The 15,655-nt window shown below is 28.9% G+C and overlaps 3 protein-coding genes across 5 annotated transcripts; all 3 read right to left on the bottom strand.

Moving 5' to 3' along the window:
- Positions 1–810: 810 nt before the first annotated feature.
- Positions 811–4,397, bottom strand: LOC145751864 (uncharacterized). 3 transcript variants are annotated; one of them, XM_082567989.1, is made up of 4 exons: positions 3,938–4,397; positions 2,836–2,972; positions 2,382–2,542; positions 811–1,861 (listed from the first exon to the last, which is right to left on the bottom strand). In XM_082567989.1, the coding sequence occupies exons 2-4, from the start codon at positions 2,938–2,940 to the stop codon at positions 1,330–1,332; spliced, it is 798 nt and encodes a 265-aa protein (XP_082424115.1). In that variant the 5' UTR covers positions 2,941–2,972; positions 3,938–4,397; the 3' UTR covers positions 811–1,329. The 3 variants fall into 3 exon arrangements, with proteins under 3 accessions (XP_082424115.1, XP_082424116.1, XP_082424117.1); XM_082567990.1 differs by lacking the exon at positions 3,938–4,397 and having other exon boundaries at positions 2,836–3,916; XM_082567991.1 differs by lacking the exon at positions 3,938–4,397 and having other exon boundaries at positions 2,382–2,534; positions 2,836–3,916.
- Positions 3,946–13,749, bottom strand: LOC145751866 (uncharacterized). Its single transcript, XM_082567992.1, has 5 exons — positions 13,666–13,749; positions 4,929–6,010; positions 4,631–4,807; positions 4,440–4,544; positions 3,946–4,009 (listed from the first exon to the last, which is right to left on the bottom strand). Exon 2 carries the CDS (start codon positions 5,974–5,976, stop codon positions 5,587–5,589), a length of 390 nt encoding a protein of 129 aa, XP_082424118.1. The 5' UTR covers positions 5,977–6,010; positions 13,666–13,749; the 3' UTR covers positions 3,946–4,009; positions 4,440–4,544; positions 4,631–4,807; positions 4,929–5,586.
- Positions 6,210–8,545, bottom strand: LOC145751863 (uncharacterized). Its single transcript, XM_082567988.1, has one exon. The coding sequence runs from the start codon at positions 8,475–8,477 to the stop codon at positions 6,633–6,635; it is 1,845 nt and encodes a 614-aa protein (XP_082424114.1). The 5' UTR covers positions 8,478–8,545; the 3' UTR covers positions 6,210–6,632.
- Positions 13,750–15,655: the final 1,906 nt, after the last annotated feature.

The following is a 15,655-nucleotide window of genomic DNA, read 5'->3' as shown; positions in this document are numbered from 1 at the left end:
ATTTTGAAATAGAATAACTTTCGTTTGTGTGTATATAAAGTTTAAAAATTTTAGTATGTTGTTTATTATCAGATTATGTTTTCAATTGTATATCATAATATTATTAACTCAAAAATAAATTAGAATTTTTATTTTTATTACTAATTACTAATTATTAGGTGTTTTTTTTTTTTTAAATTTAGAGGTTGTTGTTAATTTTTCAAATATTTGTCAATTGTATATAATGATATTAGAAACTTAAAAATGAATTAAAATTTTAATTTTCTTCATGAATTATTAATTAATAGGTGTTTGTTAAATAAAAGTTAAAGGTTGTTAATTTTTCAAATATTGGTCAATTGTATATCATGATATTAGTAACTTAAAAATGACTTAAAATTTTAATTTTTGTCACTAATTGCTAAGTGTTTGTTTTTTTAAATTTAAAGAATATTATTAGGTTTTTAAATTTCGTCAATTAAATTATAATATTTATAAATCGAAAATGAATTAAAAAAAATGCTTGTTTATTTAATAAAAATTAATTTTAGGAATTTAAAATTTAGTATAATGTATATCCTGATATTAACAACTTAAAACTGGGTTAAAATATTAATCTTTGTTTGTATAATAGATATAAATGCTTGTTTGTTTATTAAAAATCGAAAATATGCAATATTCTGAGTTAATGTGTATGCATATCTTTTTTATTTATAAAATTTATGTTAAAAATAATCAAATAATTTCAAACCATATTTTATTTATTAAATAAATCTAGTTGTTTGTTTAATATATTTAAATACTTGTTTGTTAAATCTAGTTTGCTTACTTTTATACCGAATATGCAGTGAAAATTTTATTTTCATAATATGTGTGCATAGAGTTTCTACATGATAAAAAGTTTGTATATACAGCGATCAACAAAACAATGCATTAAGTTAACTAAACAAAATAAGTTAAAAATGTATCTATTTTGGAACGTTAAGGTTTAATCCAGCATATAACTTTATACTGTGTTCATTTACTTTATTTACACAAAAATTTTTAATAATGTTATTCACTGGAACTTCCAATTGGCCCAAAGGGAGTAAAAGATTTAAATGGTGTTTCCATTTCTTTAAAGATGTTGACAATATGTTGCTTTATTTCCACCCTACTTTGCTTTGCCAGCTCTTTAACCATCTAAGGGCGAAATTTTGGATCAGTTTTCCAACATTTTTCTATTACACGTTGAAGGAATGAAACTAAAAATTCATCTTGGTTGGAAACTTGAAATTCAGGACGTTTGCCCTCTGTTATCAAACTCATATGATCATCTCTTTTTATTGTACCTTTTATATAAGGGGTGGTTCAGGTAAGAATCATGAAAACCATAATGGCAAAGCTGTACACATCCATTGCTGTTGTCACTTTCAGCGTTGGGTGTTCTAATTTTTCTGGAGCTGTGTAGACCCAAGTATGCTCCCCCTTTTTTTTGGCAGGAATATCATCAGATTCATAAGGGTCAGTATTAGTTGCTAAGTCAGATCCACCAAAGTCAGAAATTTTGCACTGAAGATCACTTGTAAGAAGAACATTTTCAATTTTTAAATCTCCATGTGTCATTCTTTGGTCTTTTTCTAGGTTGTGGAGAAATGAAACTCCACATGCTATGTCGCAAACAAACCTCAGCCTAACAACCATTGGTATGTTTTTGATTTTATTTAGATTTGTAACCATTAGTGTGTCAAGGTTGCCACACTCCATGTACTCCATAATAATTCCAACTGTTGATGGAGTGTTGGCTTGATTTTTATTGAGAGACCCCCATTCTGTATAGCCAATGTAACTGACAATGTTAGGGTGTCTGGCTCGTAAACACATATCAATTTCATGCATAATTCTAATAAATAGAAGTAATACTCAAAACTAAATCACATATGTAACTATTTTAACGAAATCTTAGGATATTTAGACTATCACAATAAAAAATTAAAGTACAAAAACAACTGAATGGTTGTCAGTTGATCCCTACTAAGGTTAGTGTAAATGGCCTAAGAAAATCTGCCATTGATTAAGAGGCCTGAGAAACCGTCTATAGGACAAAAAAGTTCCATTTGGAATTCTTAATGTTTTGATAACAGATCTCCTTAGGCGCATAAATTAGTACAGTCAAATGGTAACCCAATACAATAAATGTGGCATTAACTGAAATAGTCTGTTTTACCCAGATTTAATGTTGCTACTACTGTAAGTTACCTTGCAACACAGTAGGCCAATCTCATAACAAAAAACATATTATCTGGTAAATGGCTTAACCAAAAATAAAATATTTATTTTATCTCTTCTATTTTTGTATCTATTGAATTTAATAATGATGTCTAGTTTACTTCAAATTTTTTAGGTCTTAAAAATCAAATTACTTTTCTCTTCGTATTTCCATTTTAGATTTGGCTCCTGATAATGAGAGTGCTTTAATAGCAACAACTCCACAATCTTTAAGAAAACCAAGTTGAACACATCCATAACCCCCTTTACCAAGAATATCTTCTGTGCTTATCTTAACATCGGATGAGCTGTAATACTGTGAAAACTTATATTTTATTTAGAACTAAGAAATATAAATTTAAAAAAGACAAAAAAGCCACTAGAAATAACTTAAAGTCTCTATTTAGATTTACTTCGGTACAGAGCCTTAAAGTTAAAGCATATGAGTCTAGCATTACTCAGCTGTCTAAATTTCATCAGCTTGTTACTTCACAGAGCTAAACACATTACTCGGTTGTAATAGCATTTAAGCATGTTGTTATCAGGGACCTTACATTTTTGGAGTTTGAAAAAACTATTGCTTAAAGTTTATATAAAAATAAATCTTACTCTACGATATAGTCTAGGTTGGTAACCATTGCTGTTTGATACCATAGAAAGTTTCTTTTTGGTTTCTTTTAATTCTGACTCTTTTTGAAAAAACTTTTTTTCCATATTTCAATTTCAGTGGCAAGATTTAAGTCGCTCTGTTTAAAAAAATATGTATTAAACAATATGTCAAATGATATTTACTTCTATTAAGCAAAAGAATTATGGAAGGTTCATTAATGTAGGCTTATTTAAATGCTGACAGAGCAGTGTAGTGTTCAGAAGACATCGGGTCATTAGTTAAATTTTGACTGTTGTCATGGTTTAACTTCCCTGAGATAGAAGCTATAAACAATTTTTTCGAATTTTTGTGAAAAATACAAAGAATACAAACTTCAGCCAATTTCAAACCCAAATACCGGATTAACTATCAGGGGACCAGAAGATTTGGCCAGAAGGTTTGGCCTGCAAAAAAAACGCGGGAGTTTGGCGACGAAATTGTTGTGTAAAATATCAGTGTAACACCATATTTTACCGATATTCAAAATAAAATTTGGCAAAAAGTATAATGAAAAAAAAAAATTAATAAGTTGTTACGATAAATATATATGTTAGTTTTTATAATATTTTTTTTTTTTAAATTTTATCTCCAAAATGTAATTTTAAAATGGATTAAAATCAAGTGCTTTTGCCTTGCAAAATTTTTTATCTAATTGCAAGAAGTGTAAATTTAACGCAAGACCATATTTTACCAATATTCGAAATAAAATTTTGCAAAAAGTTAAATGATGTGCAAAATTTTATGACTTATCGCTTTTAATTATAATTGAAAATATATTTAAAATTTTTCGTAATTTCGCATTAAAATCGTAACAAATAATAAAAACTTTTTATGTATTGTGTTTTTAATTATTTTATGCAGCAATTTCGTCGCCGTCTCCCTACGTTTTTTTGCAGGCCGAATCTTCTATCTACCAATTATCAGATAATAAAAATCATTAATATTTCAGTTTGCCATACTATTAAAGGCAACTTAAGTATTAGACAAGATAACAAAATCTAATTAAAATTTGAACTATCTAAATGACCTTAATTTAAAAAAAAAGCTTTTTAAAATTTTTACTTTTTCAGTTGGCTGCACTTGGTTCTGTTTTATTGATGTTGCGGGTGATTTTGTCTGGGGGTGTTCACTTTCCTGAAATATTTTTTTTTTGTATATATCCTTGATGTGGAAAGGTTGAATGCACGACCGAAAAATAGACTAACATCATTTACTCTGTCCCAGTTTCGAGTCGCCTTCAGCAGTTTGGGATATTATATTTGCCCCGTGATTATGCTGCAGATTAAGTGTTGGCTCAGCAGGAGTTCATACCGTTTATAGTGCCTTACTCAAGGGCGTTACAGCATATGAGCAGTGGGAATCAAACTTACGACCTCACGCCGGTGTAGCAAGTGTTCTTAAACCTACACCACGCTGCCGAAAGTTTCAAGCAAACAACAAAAAAAATTTAACATGTTAAATTGAAACTAGCGAAAACAGATTTTTTCTGTTACTTTAATAACTAAATAATGTAAACAAATTTACTTTTATTTAACAGTTTAGTAGAATTTGTTTAAAAAATTACTTTTTTTTTTTCGGGCGGATTTCTTTGAACGGTTCTCAATTCTAATTCTACTGTTCTGTACTTCTTAGTAGCTTCTTTTAGGTCATTTTTAAGAATTTTGTTCATCTAAGTAATATTTTTTAAATTTATTTTACTTTAGTTAAATTCTTTAGTTTAATATATTTTATTGTACCGAAGTATGACAAACATACCCTCCAATTTCTTTCATTGGTATTTTTAAACTCTGAATTTGGAATTTCCACAAAATCTATTAAGTTTTTGTCTTTGAGAAGATTTGGGTAATTTTTTAGTGATTCAATAACAATCATTATTGATTATTCATGATAACTTTCTATTTCTTCTTTTTTCAGGGCATGGTTTTTACAAAGCTGTCAAATTAGAAAAAAAGGTAAATAACTTTTGTATTTTATTTATTTTGTAGATTATGTTTAGTCCAAATTTTCGCAATGTTTAAATAAAAATAATTTTTATTTAACAGATATAACCCACCTTTTCCATTTCTGTTTCATATAACCTCTTAGCCCCTTGCAATATCTAAAAAAATAAAAAAAATTTTAAGGGTAGTTTTAACACAAAAAATTTCAGCATTTAATAAATTTAATTATTTTTCCAGCATAGAATAATATGCAAGGGCAAAAATTAAATGTTATAAATATAGTGTTTTGTACAAGTTTCTTTTTATTATAAAAGCAGCCTTATAATGTTGTCACACATTTTGAAATATTTTTGCAATAAATAAAACACACATAACAAAAAATACTTTTAACCCAAAACCTTGTATAAGAGAATTACTTCTTAATCCAAACAAAGGTGTCATCAAAAACTAAACCATAAAAACTTCTACACAAACCTTACAACATAAGGTACTCAAAATCAACTTAACAACGGTAACTTTTAAAATCTAAATGTATCCAAAAATGATTTTTTGAGATATAATTTAAAGTAAAACCCTTAATCAAACTGAACAACATGTTTTTTTAACAAAGTTTGCAGCCCGTGTGTATATACATTTTTTGTTTGTATTACCTTTTAAACAACCACACAATTAACTTCTCATTTGGCTATTGTTTGAACTAACACACCATTTTTATTTAACTTATTTTAGTTTGGTTGTTTTTTTTAAACTTAGACAATTTGCCAACATAACTTAAACTTCCAAATCTTCTTTAACTGCAGGAATTTCTTTAGCAGCAGGGACCAAATTGTTTGGATTTACTTTATTAGTATTCATATTTTTAGAGTTAACATCTTTGTCATTTTTATCAGTAGTGTTATCAATTTTAGGGATATTATTTATACTAAAATTTTTGGCCTGTAAATTAGCATCATTTTTTTCAGAATTCTTCAATTCATCTTGGGAATTACTACAGTGTTCATAATTTGCATTAAAATTATCAGGATTGACACTTGTAAATTTATCTCCAAGATTAACAATTTCCTTTTGCATTGATCTCATTTCTTCTGTAACACTTTGTCGAAATAATTTAAGTTCCTTTAAAATTGAAAGGTTACTTGTATTGTTAGATGATGTGTCCATACTTAACAAAGCCAACAGTTGTTTCTACTAAAATCTACAAAAAAAATTAAATTGGTGAAAAATATCATAATAACAAATCTAATAAAAAATTTAAACAACCTTTACACCATATTAATTTCTACTAAATGTATAAACAAAAATTATCAAAGACAAGAGAATGTTTTATCAAAAAGAAGGTGTTTAAAAAAAGAAAGTAAAATAAATTAACAAAAGTTATCACAAGTACGTTAATATTTTTTCGCCTGTGTATGTTTAATTAAACCAAAAATATTTAAATTAATAAGCATAGCATGCACATTAAAATGATTTAAATTTAAGTAATTTGTACAAATATGGTGACATCGCAACACTTTATTAATACATAGTCACACACAAATCCTTTTTTTAACTACATTAACTTCATGGTTTTGATAAGTGATTTTGTCAAAATTTAACACAAAAAAAAACTACAAAATAATTTTAACCTGTAGTTAAATACTCATTTCATGTGCGGTAAACAGTTTTTTTGCCTTCGGTATAGGCAAAATAAAACTTTTATTACAATGGTTGCATAAAAGTTAGTTTAACAAAATGGTTACCAAAGTGTTTTAGAATATTATTTATAAAATTTGGTTTATGGAAAGGTGTTTATTACATTGTGTACAATAAAATTATTTTTAACTTGTGTGTTTTTGAAAATGGGTTTTTAGAAGACTCCCTCGCCTAAACCTTTTATCACAAAGAGAGCAAGAAAATGGTTTTACACCAGTGTGTATTTGAATATGACATTTTAAAGCGTTTTTTTGACGAAACCTTCTATCACAATATGTGCAGGTAAATGGTTTCTCACCAGTGTGTATTCGTATATGTTGTTTAAGACTACTTCCATGCCAAAACCTTTTATCACAATGAGTGCAATGAAATGGTTTTTCATCTGTGTGTTTTCGAGCATGACTTTTTAAATTATTAGCTCGACTAAACCTTTTATCACAATGCGTGCACTGAAATTTTTTTTCAATATTATCTGCGTGTATTTGAAGATGTCCTTTTAGACAATTGGCTCGACTAAACCTTTTGTCGCATTGTGTGCAATGAAATGGTTTTTCACCTGTGTGGTTTCGAAAGTGTTCTTTTAAAGAATGGGCCAGTTTAAATGTTTTATCACAACGTGTGCAATGAAATGGTTTTGCATTACTGTGAGTTACCATATGATTTTTCAAATAATGCTTATGGGGAAAACATTTACTACAAAGCGTGCATTTAAACCGCTTTTCACCAGTATGTTTAACAATATGGGTTTTTAAATAATACTTTTTATGAAATTTTTCATCACAAAGAGTGCAATGATATGGTTTTTCACCGGTGTGTAGTCGAACATGTATATGTAGACTACTTGCTTGACTGAACCTTTTATCACAGTGTGTACAATGAAATGATTTTGAATTAGTGTGAGTTAAAATATGGCGTTTTAAACTAGATTTTTGGGAAAAGTTTTTATTACAAAGCATGCATATAAACTGTTTTTCATCAGTAGGTTCTGAAATATGCCTTTTTAACATATTTGCTTGACTACCCAAAGAATTTTTAACTAATTTTTCATTGGTATGCAGTCGGATATGTCTCTTTAGAAGAAAATCATGTTTAAAACTTTTATTACAATGTTTGCATTTGAAATGTGTGTCCCCCTTACGTTTATTTCCACTTGAGTTATTTTTTAACCTGTCACAATTTTTCTTTAAATTTTGTTTCTTGTTTATCTGTTTCTTTTTTTTGTATTTCGAGGCAATATTTAAAGCTAAAGAACTTCGATAGTCAGTTGTAGCTTTATTTCTGCTTCTTAAGTTATTAGCAATACTTGAATATGCCTTTTTTTCTTTATTGTTACCAACAAATTCAGGTGAAATGATTAAGTTTTCTTGTTCTGAAATAAGTGAGGTCAGTGGGGTAAAATCTCTATTTCTGTTTTCTAGGTCATTTGCATTACTTGAACATACCAATTCTTCTTTAATTTTAGGAATTTCTGTAAACAATTCTGGTGAAATGTGTAATTTTTTCTCACTTGAATTAACTAAGGCTAATGTAGTAAAACTTGAATTACCGCGCATACTTTTATTTTGTATAATTTGATTATCGTCTAAAGAATTTTGAACTTGTAAATGAATAATATTGCTTCGTAGATTATCAGTATTAGGATTTTTGGTTTCACTAACTGTGTTATTTTTATCCGTAGTGTGTTTAGTGTTGGGTAAATCATTTACCCTTTCAATAAACTTTGTTTGCAAATTTACATCAGTGTTTCCAAAATATTTTTCAATTTTAGGAAATTCTTCTAAATTCATATTATTTGGACCAATACACTCTCTTTTTTCCTCCAAGTTATTAGAATTTGAAATTTTAAATTTTTCTCCAAGGTTGATAATTTCCTTTTTAATTAGACTTACTTCTTCTGTCATACTTTGTCGAAATAATTTCAGTTGCTTTATAATTAAAACATTTGTTGTTGTGTCAGATTTGGCCTCCATGTTTTTTTTTAATTGGTTACAGTTTTAAAGTTTTAAAGACAAATTTATTGCAAAACACCTATTTTAATAACAAAATCTAGAAAGAAAAAGAAAATATATGCAACTTTTCTTTTAAAGCAAAACTTATAACACAACAACTGCATAATACTATTTAAAGCAAAAAACTTGGGTTAAACCCCCCCCCCCCCCTCCCATACTTTCAATGGCCCTAAAGTTGGTGCTACACAGACTTTTATATCTTGCTGATCCAAAAGCAATTGGCAAATTTACTATCGAAAAATATATTAACGTTCATCACAAACAGCCGAAGAGTGAGTTGAGGTAACAAATGCTACTCTATCATAAGACTTTAAAGTCGGCCTTTTAATAATTAAATCAAGAAAAAAACATAGAGTGTCCACTAAAACAAATATGTTATTCACTAATTGCTATAACTATGTATCTTAGGAGTATTTATGTGACAAACTATCTTATCAATGCTCCTGGTTTAAATAAATAAACAAGGTAGATATTTTAGCATTATTATGCTATAATTTAATAATTTGATTTTGTCAGTTTCTGAAATTTTTTAGTTAATAGATTCAATTTATAAGAAATCAGTTCTACTGAATATCATGGATAACTTTTTTTAATAAAATAGGCAAAAATTAAATATTTTTTGGCTGAACAACGCGCAAAGGTACTTTGTTATTTTCTTAACCGTTTTCACTATTTAAAATTTATATTAACAAAGTCATAAAATAAATAATTTAAAAATTGCATTAATTAAGTTATGTATAAATATATGTATAAGATGATGCCACTTTTGCAAAGTATATATAACAAATAAACACAGAATTGTATTATTGCTTGAATGCTTTTGACAGTTTTTGACACTGAAAACAAAAATGATACTTACTGTTGTATTATGCCAGAATACTTTCACATAGATTTTAGGTACACAGGGCAAATTTTTTAACATGAAAAAAAATCTAAAGGAAAAGGCAGAAAGTTGTGGGTAAAATACCAGCTTATGTGCATTTATTTGTTTCAAAAAAAGGTTTTTCTAAAAACTAACATGTGTCATTAACTTAACTGCTTTACAACCAATAAAAACTTATATATATACTTAAAAATATGGTCCTACGCTGACTTTATACACGGGAATTTCATTGCCGACTCCCCACCGTTTTTTTTGCAGGACGAATCTTCTGGTAACTTTTTAAACATTTTGATAAATTATGTTTAAAGGCCTGTTCACATGACAAGGTAACGTTGCGTTGCGCTGCGTTGCATTACGTAACTTTACGGATTCTAGGGATTAACAAATACAAAATATCTACTAAAAGTATACCGCTTACGAAATCTTGCATAAATTTTGCTTCGGCTACAAAACTTTACGAAATCTTACGTAACTTACGCAAACTTTCGTACGTGTGAACGACTCTGTTCATTTCAAATGGTTGCGAAATCTTACACTACGTTACGTTGCATACGCCGTGTGAACGGGCCTTTAAGAGTTGCCAAAAAATAATAATTAATAATCTATTTTCTTCAAATATTGTTTAGAAAGACAGCCCTATTTCGCAAAATACGTGATATCATAACGCATTGTCTTGTGTCACCTAAAAGCGCGTGTTTTCAAAATTAGTTTTTTTATAGGTTTTAGTTTGTAAAATTAAAAAATTGACACAGGAAAAGAAGGATAACATGTTCTTGCACATTATTCCTTAAAAAACTATTAATTTACTGCTTATTTTATTTTAAATACTGTCTAAAAAACTGTGTTGGAATACGCAAAAATAAAATTTTTTGCGGTAATTAAAATGTGAAATCCCCACTGTTTAAAAAAAAAATTTTTGGCCGAAGTGTCTTGGCCAAGGTGTCTGGCATTCTGTGGGTGAAATACCAGCCTATGTGCATTAACAGATAATTTGCAAAATGCAGAAGGGGGCAGAGTTTTTATATCTATTCGACATTATTTCTTGCACTTTAAGTTAATCCCACATTACCCTTTGACTTTTAAGGTAAATACTACTATTCTTGCTTTTCGCTACCCACTGTAAAGTACAAATATTACGTCAGTACGTCCTGCCACGCTTTCCACAAATTTTTGCTAATGTTTACATAGATTCCCTCACAACTCCCCATATAGTAATTTAGGGTAACCAGACACTTTGGCCACCGGACACTTCGGCCAAAATTTTTTTTTCAAAACAGCGGGGATTTTGCATTTTAATTACCGCGAGAAAATTTATTTTCGCGTAGTTATATACAGTTTTTTAGACAGTATTTAAAACAAAATAAGCAGTAAATTTATATTTTTTTTAATAATAATGTGCAAAAACAAGTTATCTTTCTTTTGGCATGTCAATTTTTTAATTTTACAAACTAAAACCAATAAAAAACTAATTTTGAAAGCGTGCGCTTTTAGGTGATGGAGGACAATGCATAATGGGCTGTATATTAAATAAACTTGGAATTTTTTATATATTGGATTGACTACAAAAGCGTGAAAAAAATGATGTTTATCTTTTAAATAGTTGTTTTAAAGCAATTTATTTTTTTCGTAAAATTTTATGCTTATGTGTTTGTTATGGTTTTTTAATTTTTTAGAAATGCGTTTTATTTCAGTAGGATTGAAATTATAATTAAACTTATTCGTAATTTCGTTTTAAATATTGATAATATAAGTTTAAAATCAATGTGATGTACTCTAGCACGAATTTTTTACCTCAAAAGCGTTCGTTTTTAATGCGTTTCAAAAATACGTTTTCGAGAAAAAAAATTTAAAAAAATAAATATTCCAAAAATTAACATATATATTTATCTTAACAACAGGTTAAAAACTTTTTTAACTATTTTACTTTTTGTCAAATCTCATTTTAAATATTGGTAAAATATGGTCTTGCGTTAAAGGTATACGTGGGCTTTACGTTGCAGACTCCCCGCAGTTTAATGAAAAATTTCGCAGGCCGAGAGCGATTCGTCGTAAAATTTTGAATTTCGATAAATACGGTGTTACGTTGACATCAAACGCGGGCTTTACGTCGTGGACTTCCCGCAGTTAGATGAAAAATTATGCAGGCCGAAAGTAAATTTTGTAGGGCATGAGCGCCCGTCTTTAATCCGTTTTAAAAAGACATTTTTAAGACAACAATTTAAAAAAAAATATATATTCTAAAAACTTACATTTATATTTATCGTAACAACTTATTAAAAATTTTTTATGTATTATACTATTTGTGAAATTTTATTTTGAATATCGGTAAAATATGGTCTTAAGCTGACATTTTACGCGGCAATTTCGTCACCGACCCCCGCGTTTTTTGCAGGCCGAACCTTCTGGCCGAAGCTTCCGGTCCCCATCCTCAGTGTAAAAAATAAAAAATTAATGTTTTATTTTCTATAAATATTGTTTGGAATGGCAGCACTATTTGGCAAAATACGAGATAACCTTATGCATTGTCCTCCGTCACCTAAAAGCGCGCGCTTTCAAAATTAGTTTTTTATAGGTTTTAGTTTGTAAAATTAAAAAATTGACATGCCAAAAGAAAGATAACTTGTTTTTGCACATTATTATTAAAAAAAATATAAATTTACTGCTTATTTTGTTTTAAATACTGTCTAAAAAACTGTATAAAACTACGCGAAAATAAAATTTCCAGCGGTAATTAAAATGCAAAATCCCCGCTGTTTTGAAAAAAAATTTTGGCCGAAGTGTCTTGGCCGAAGTGTCTGGCATTCGTAATTTAGTATAAATGCCAGGCACCTCGGCCAGCAAACATTTTTTGAGGTTATTAAAATGTGAGCACCCAACTGTTTAACAAAAATAAACTTCGGCCGACGGCAACAGAAGTTAGAAGTGTGTGCAAGCCAAAGTCAAAAGGTGACTGGCTACCCTTTAGTATTATCTGTAGAATGCCAGACACTTCGGCCCCCGGACACTTCGGCCAAAATTTTTTTTTCAAAACAGCGGGGATTTTGCATTTTAATTACCGCGATAAATTTTATTTTCGCGTAGTTATATACAGTTTTTTAGACAGTATTTGAAACAAAATAAGCAGTAAATTAATATTTTATTATAATAATAATGTGCAAGAACATGTTATCTTTCTTTTGCCGTGTCAATTTTTTAATTTTACAAACTAAAACCTATAAAAAACTAATTTTGAAAGCGCGCGCTTTTAGGTGACGGAGGACAATGCATAATGATATCTCGTATTTTGCCAAATAGTCCCGCCTTTCCAAACAATATTTGAAGAAAATAGAGCGTTAATTTTTTGTTTTTTACACTGAGGAATATGCATGAATATGTTATCTTTCTTTTCCCGTGTCAGTTTTTTAATTTTACAAACTAAAACCTATAAAAAAAAGCTGACTTTATACACGGGAATTTCATCGCCGACTCCCCGCCGTTTTTTTGCAGGACAAATCTTTTGGCAACTCTTTAAACCTTTTATTCTTTGTGTTTTAGTATATCAATTTATATACATTAACACGGGCAATAACTAATAACATATTTATGCACATTCCTCAGTGTAAAAAATGATTAATTAATGATCTATTTTCTTCAAATATCGTTTAGAAAGACGGCCCTATTTCGCAAAACACGTGATATCATAATGCATCATCGTCTTGTGTCACCTTAAAGCGCGCGCTTTCAAAATAAGTTTTTTATAGGTTTTAGTTTGTAAAATTAAAAAATTGACACGGGAAAAGAAAGATAACATATTTATGCATAATCCTCAGTGTAAAAAATAAAAAATTAACGCTCTATTTTCTTCAAATATTGTTTGGAAAGGCGGCACTATTTGGCAAAATACGAGATATCATTATGCATTGTCCTTCGTCACCTAAAAGCGCGCGCTTTTAAAATTAGTTTTTTATAGGTTTTAGTTTGTAAAATTAAAAAATTGACACGGCAAAAGGAAGATAACATGTTCTTGCACATTATTATTGATAAAAAATATTAATTTACTGCTCATTTTGTTTCAAATACTGTCTAAAAAACTGTATATAACTACGCGAAAATAAAATTTATCGCGGTAATTAAAATGCAAAATCCCCGCTGTTTTGAAAAAAAATTTTTGGCCGAAGTGTCCGGGGGCCGAAGTGTCTGGTTACCTTATCTGTACTTTGTTTTGCGCCAAGGCTGTCTGCATGTGTTTCTACACGAATAAAATTTAAGTTAAACTTTTTAACTTACGTGAAGTTTCGTTTTACTATTCGTTCATCTGCTGACCGCGTATCTCTTTCTCAATTCTTTTACTAAAAAATATTTCCAATTTGCCGGGAGATTTTGTTAACTAACTGAAAAGCTTAAAAATCGATGTAATAACAGTGATAGTCGCTTGGTGCCACACTCACGCAACATATTCACCACTCGTATGTAACAAATACTTGTTTAAAGTAAACTTATTTAAATTAAATGCATATCTTTTTAATAAACATACTTTTAGTCCATTAATGAAATACTTCAAATTACATATTGATCTACATGGAAAAAAAAACGAAATAATAGAAAAGACCGGCAGCGTGGTGTTGTTTAATATATACAGCTAATATATACAGCATAGAGATACTAATATATATATATATATATATATATATATCAACAATAATATATATATATATATATATATTAGTATCTCTATGCTCCAGACTACAACACCACGCTATATATTTTTTTTACCCCAGACTGCTCCGGACCATAGAGATATTAATATATATATATATATATATTAGTATCTCTATGGTCTGGAGCAGTATATATATTAGTATCTCTATATACATATATATATATTAGTATCTCTATGGTCTGGAGCAGTCTGGGGTCCATGAAAATTAGGGAATCGAAATTGAAAGAACGGAAAATAAAGGAACCAAAAAATAAGAAAACAAAAAATAAAGAAACCGAAAAATAAAGGAACGGCAAATAATAAAAAAAAATAAAGAACCTGAAAACGAAGGAAACGGAAAATGAATATAAGCAAAATAGGAGAGGGCGGAATCTCAAATTCTAAAACGCGAAATCGTCAACTTTTTACTTGAAATGACTGTCATTTTTTTGAGAACTAATAAGCGGTATTTAATTTTTTATAACCCCAGCATATCCTTACCCTATTTTGTGAATGCCCGTTTATTTTTAAAATAATATCCTTTAATTTCTGTTTCCCTATAATTCGTTTTTTTTTATTTTTCTGTTCTTTCATTTTCTGTTCCTTCAACTTCCGTTCCTCTATTTTCCAATCCTTCAAATTTCGCGTCCCTGTAGTCAGAACACTTCTGAGCCAGCTCTTAATCAGCAGCTAAAATATTGTCATTATTGGGCAATTATAATTGATTATATTCCAAACTGACAAAGGAAACTAAGTCTATCTACACATCAAAGTCTATCTACACATCAACAACAAAAATATATATCGGCAGCGTAGTGTAGTGGTAAGAATATCCCCACTGCCTCATGCTGTAACGCCCTTAAGTAAGGCGACATAAATGGTATAAACTCCGCTAAGCCAGCACTTAATCAGCAGCATAATTATTGGGCAGTTATGATCTATAATATTCCAAACCGCCACAGGCAACTTGAGATTCGGTTGTGGTTAAAGTTGTTACTATATGATTAGGTTGCACATTCGACTTTCCCACATCAAGAACAAAGGTATATATAAAAAGTATATATAAAGTGGGTAAAAAAGTTTCTTAAAAAAGAACAAAAAGAAAAAATGCATTTGTTTTTTTTAAAGTTGTTATAAAGCGCTGTTTAACGTGTTTGCCTGAATACGGCAACATCAGCAAGCGTTGTATGATAATGTGCTGCTTATTTCCAAAAAAACTAAAGCAATATACATTATAAAAAAATAGAAGACAATGCGAAAAGAAAAAAAGCAGCAGCTACAATTGGTATGTTTTTTGGTTTCTTCACATTTTATTTTTTTTATATATTAGGCAAGTTAAACAAAATATAATAATAAAAAAAGCTTTAAAAAATATAAATTAAAGTTAAACATTTTTACTATAAGAGACAAGTTTAATTTACCTATAAAAGACAAGAAGAAGAATGAAGAGAAGGAACAATACAAGTTGAAAATATGTTTTGTTATCTCTGCATCTAATTTTTTCAGGGCAAATTTTTTTTATACTAAAGCACACATATGTTTTTTATACTAAATTGCAATTAAAGTTAATTTCAACAT

Source organism: Corella eumyota, chromosome 5, assembly GCF_963082875.1.
Source record: "Corella eumyota chromosome 5, kaCorEumy4.1, whole genome shotgun sequence".
NCBI classification, from domain to species: domain Eukaryota; kingdom Metazoa; phylum Chordata; class Ascidiacea; order Phlebobranchia; family Corellidae; genus Corella; species Corella eumyota.
Note: the sequence above shows the minus strand (reverse complement) of the source record. Positions and strands in the feature narration are given on the sequence as shown.

What these genes read in the sequence shown, in the direction of transcription:
- LOC145751864 (XM_082567989.1), bottom strand. Translation starts at nt 2,940, where the DNA reads ATGGAAAAAAAGTTTTTTCAAAAAGAGTCAGAATTAAAAGAAACCAAA. An exon ending in AACCTAGACTATATCGTAGA is followed by an intron (nt 2,543 to 2,835) that starts GTAAGATTTATT and finishes AAGTTTTCACAG; the next exon opens with TATTACAGCTCATCCGATGT. An exon ending in ATGGAAATACGAAGAGAAAA is followed by an intron (nt 1,862 to 2,381) that starts GTAATTTGATTT and finishes TCTATTTATTAG; the next exon opens with AATTATGCATGAAATTGATA.
- LOC145751863 (XM_082567988.1), bottom strand. Translation starts at nt 8,477, where the DNA reads ATGGAGGCCAAATCTGACACAACAACAAATGTTTTAATTATAAAGCAA.
- LOC145751866 (XM_082567992.1), bottom strand. Translation starts at nt 5,976, where the DNA reads ATGGACACATCATCTAACAATACAAGTAACCTTTCAATTTTAAAGGAA.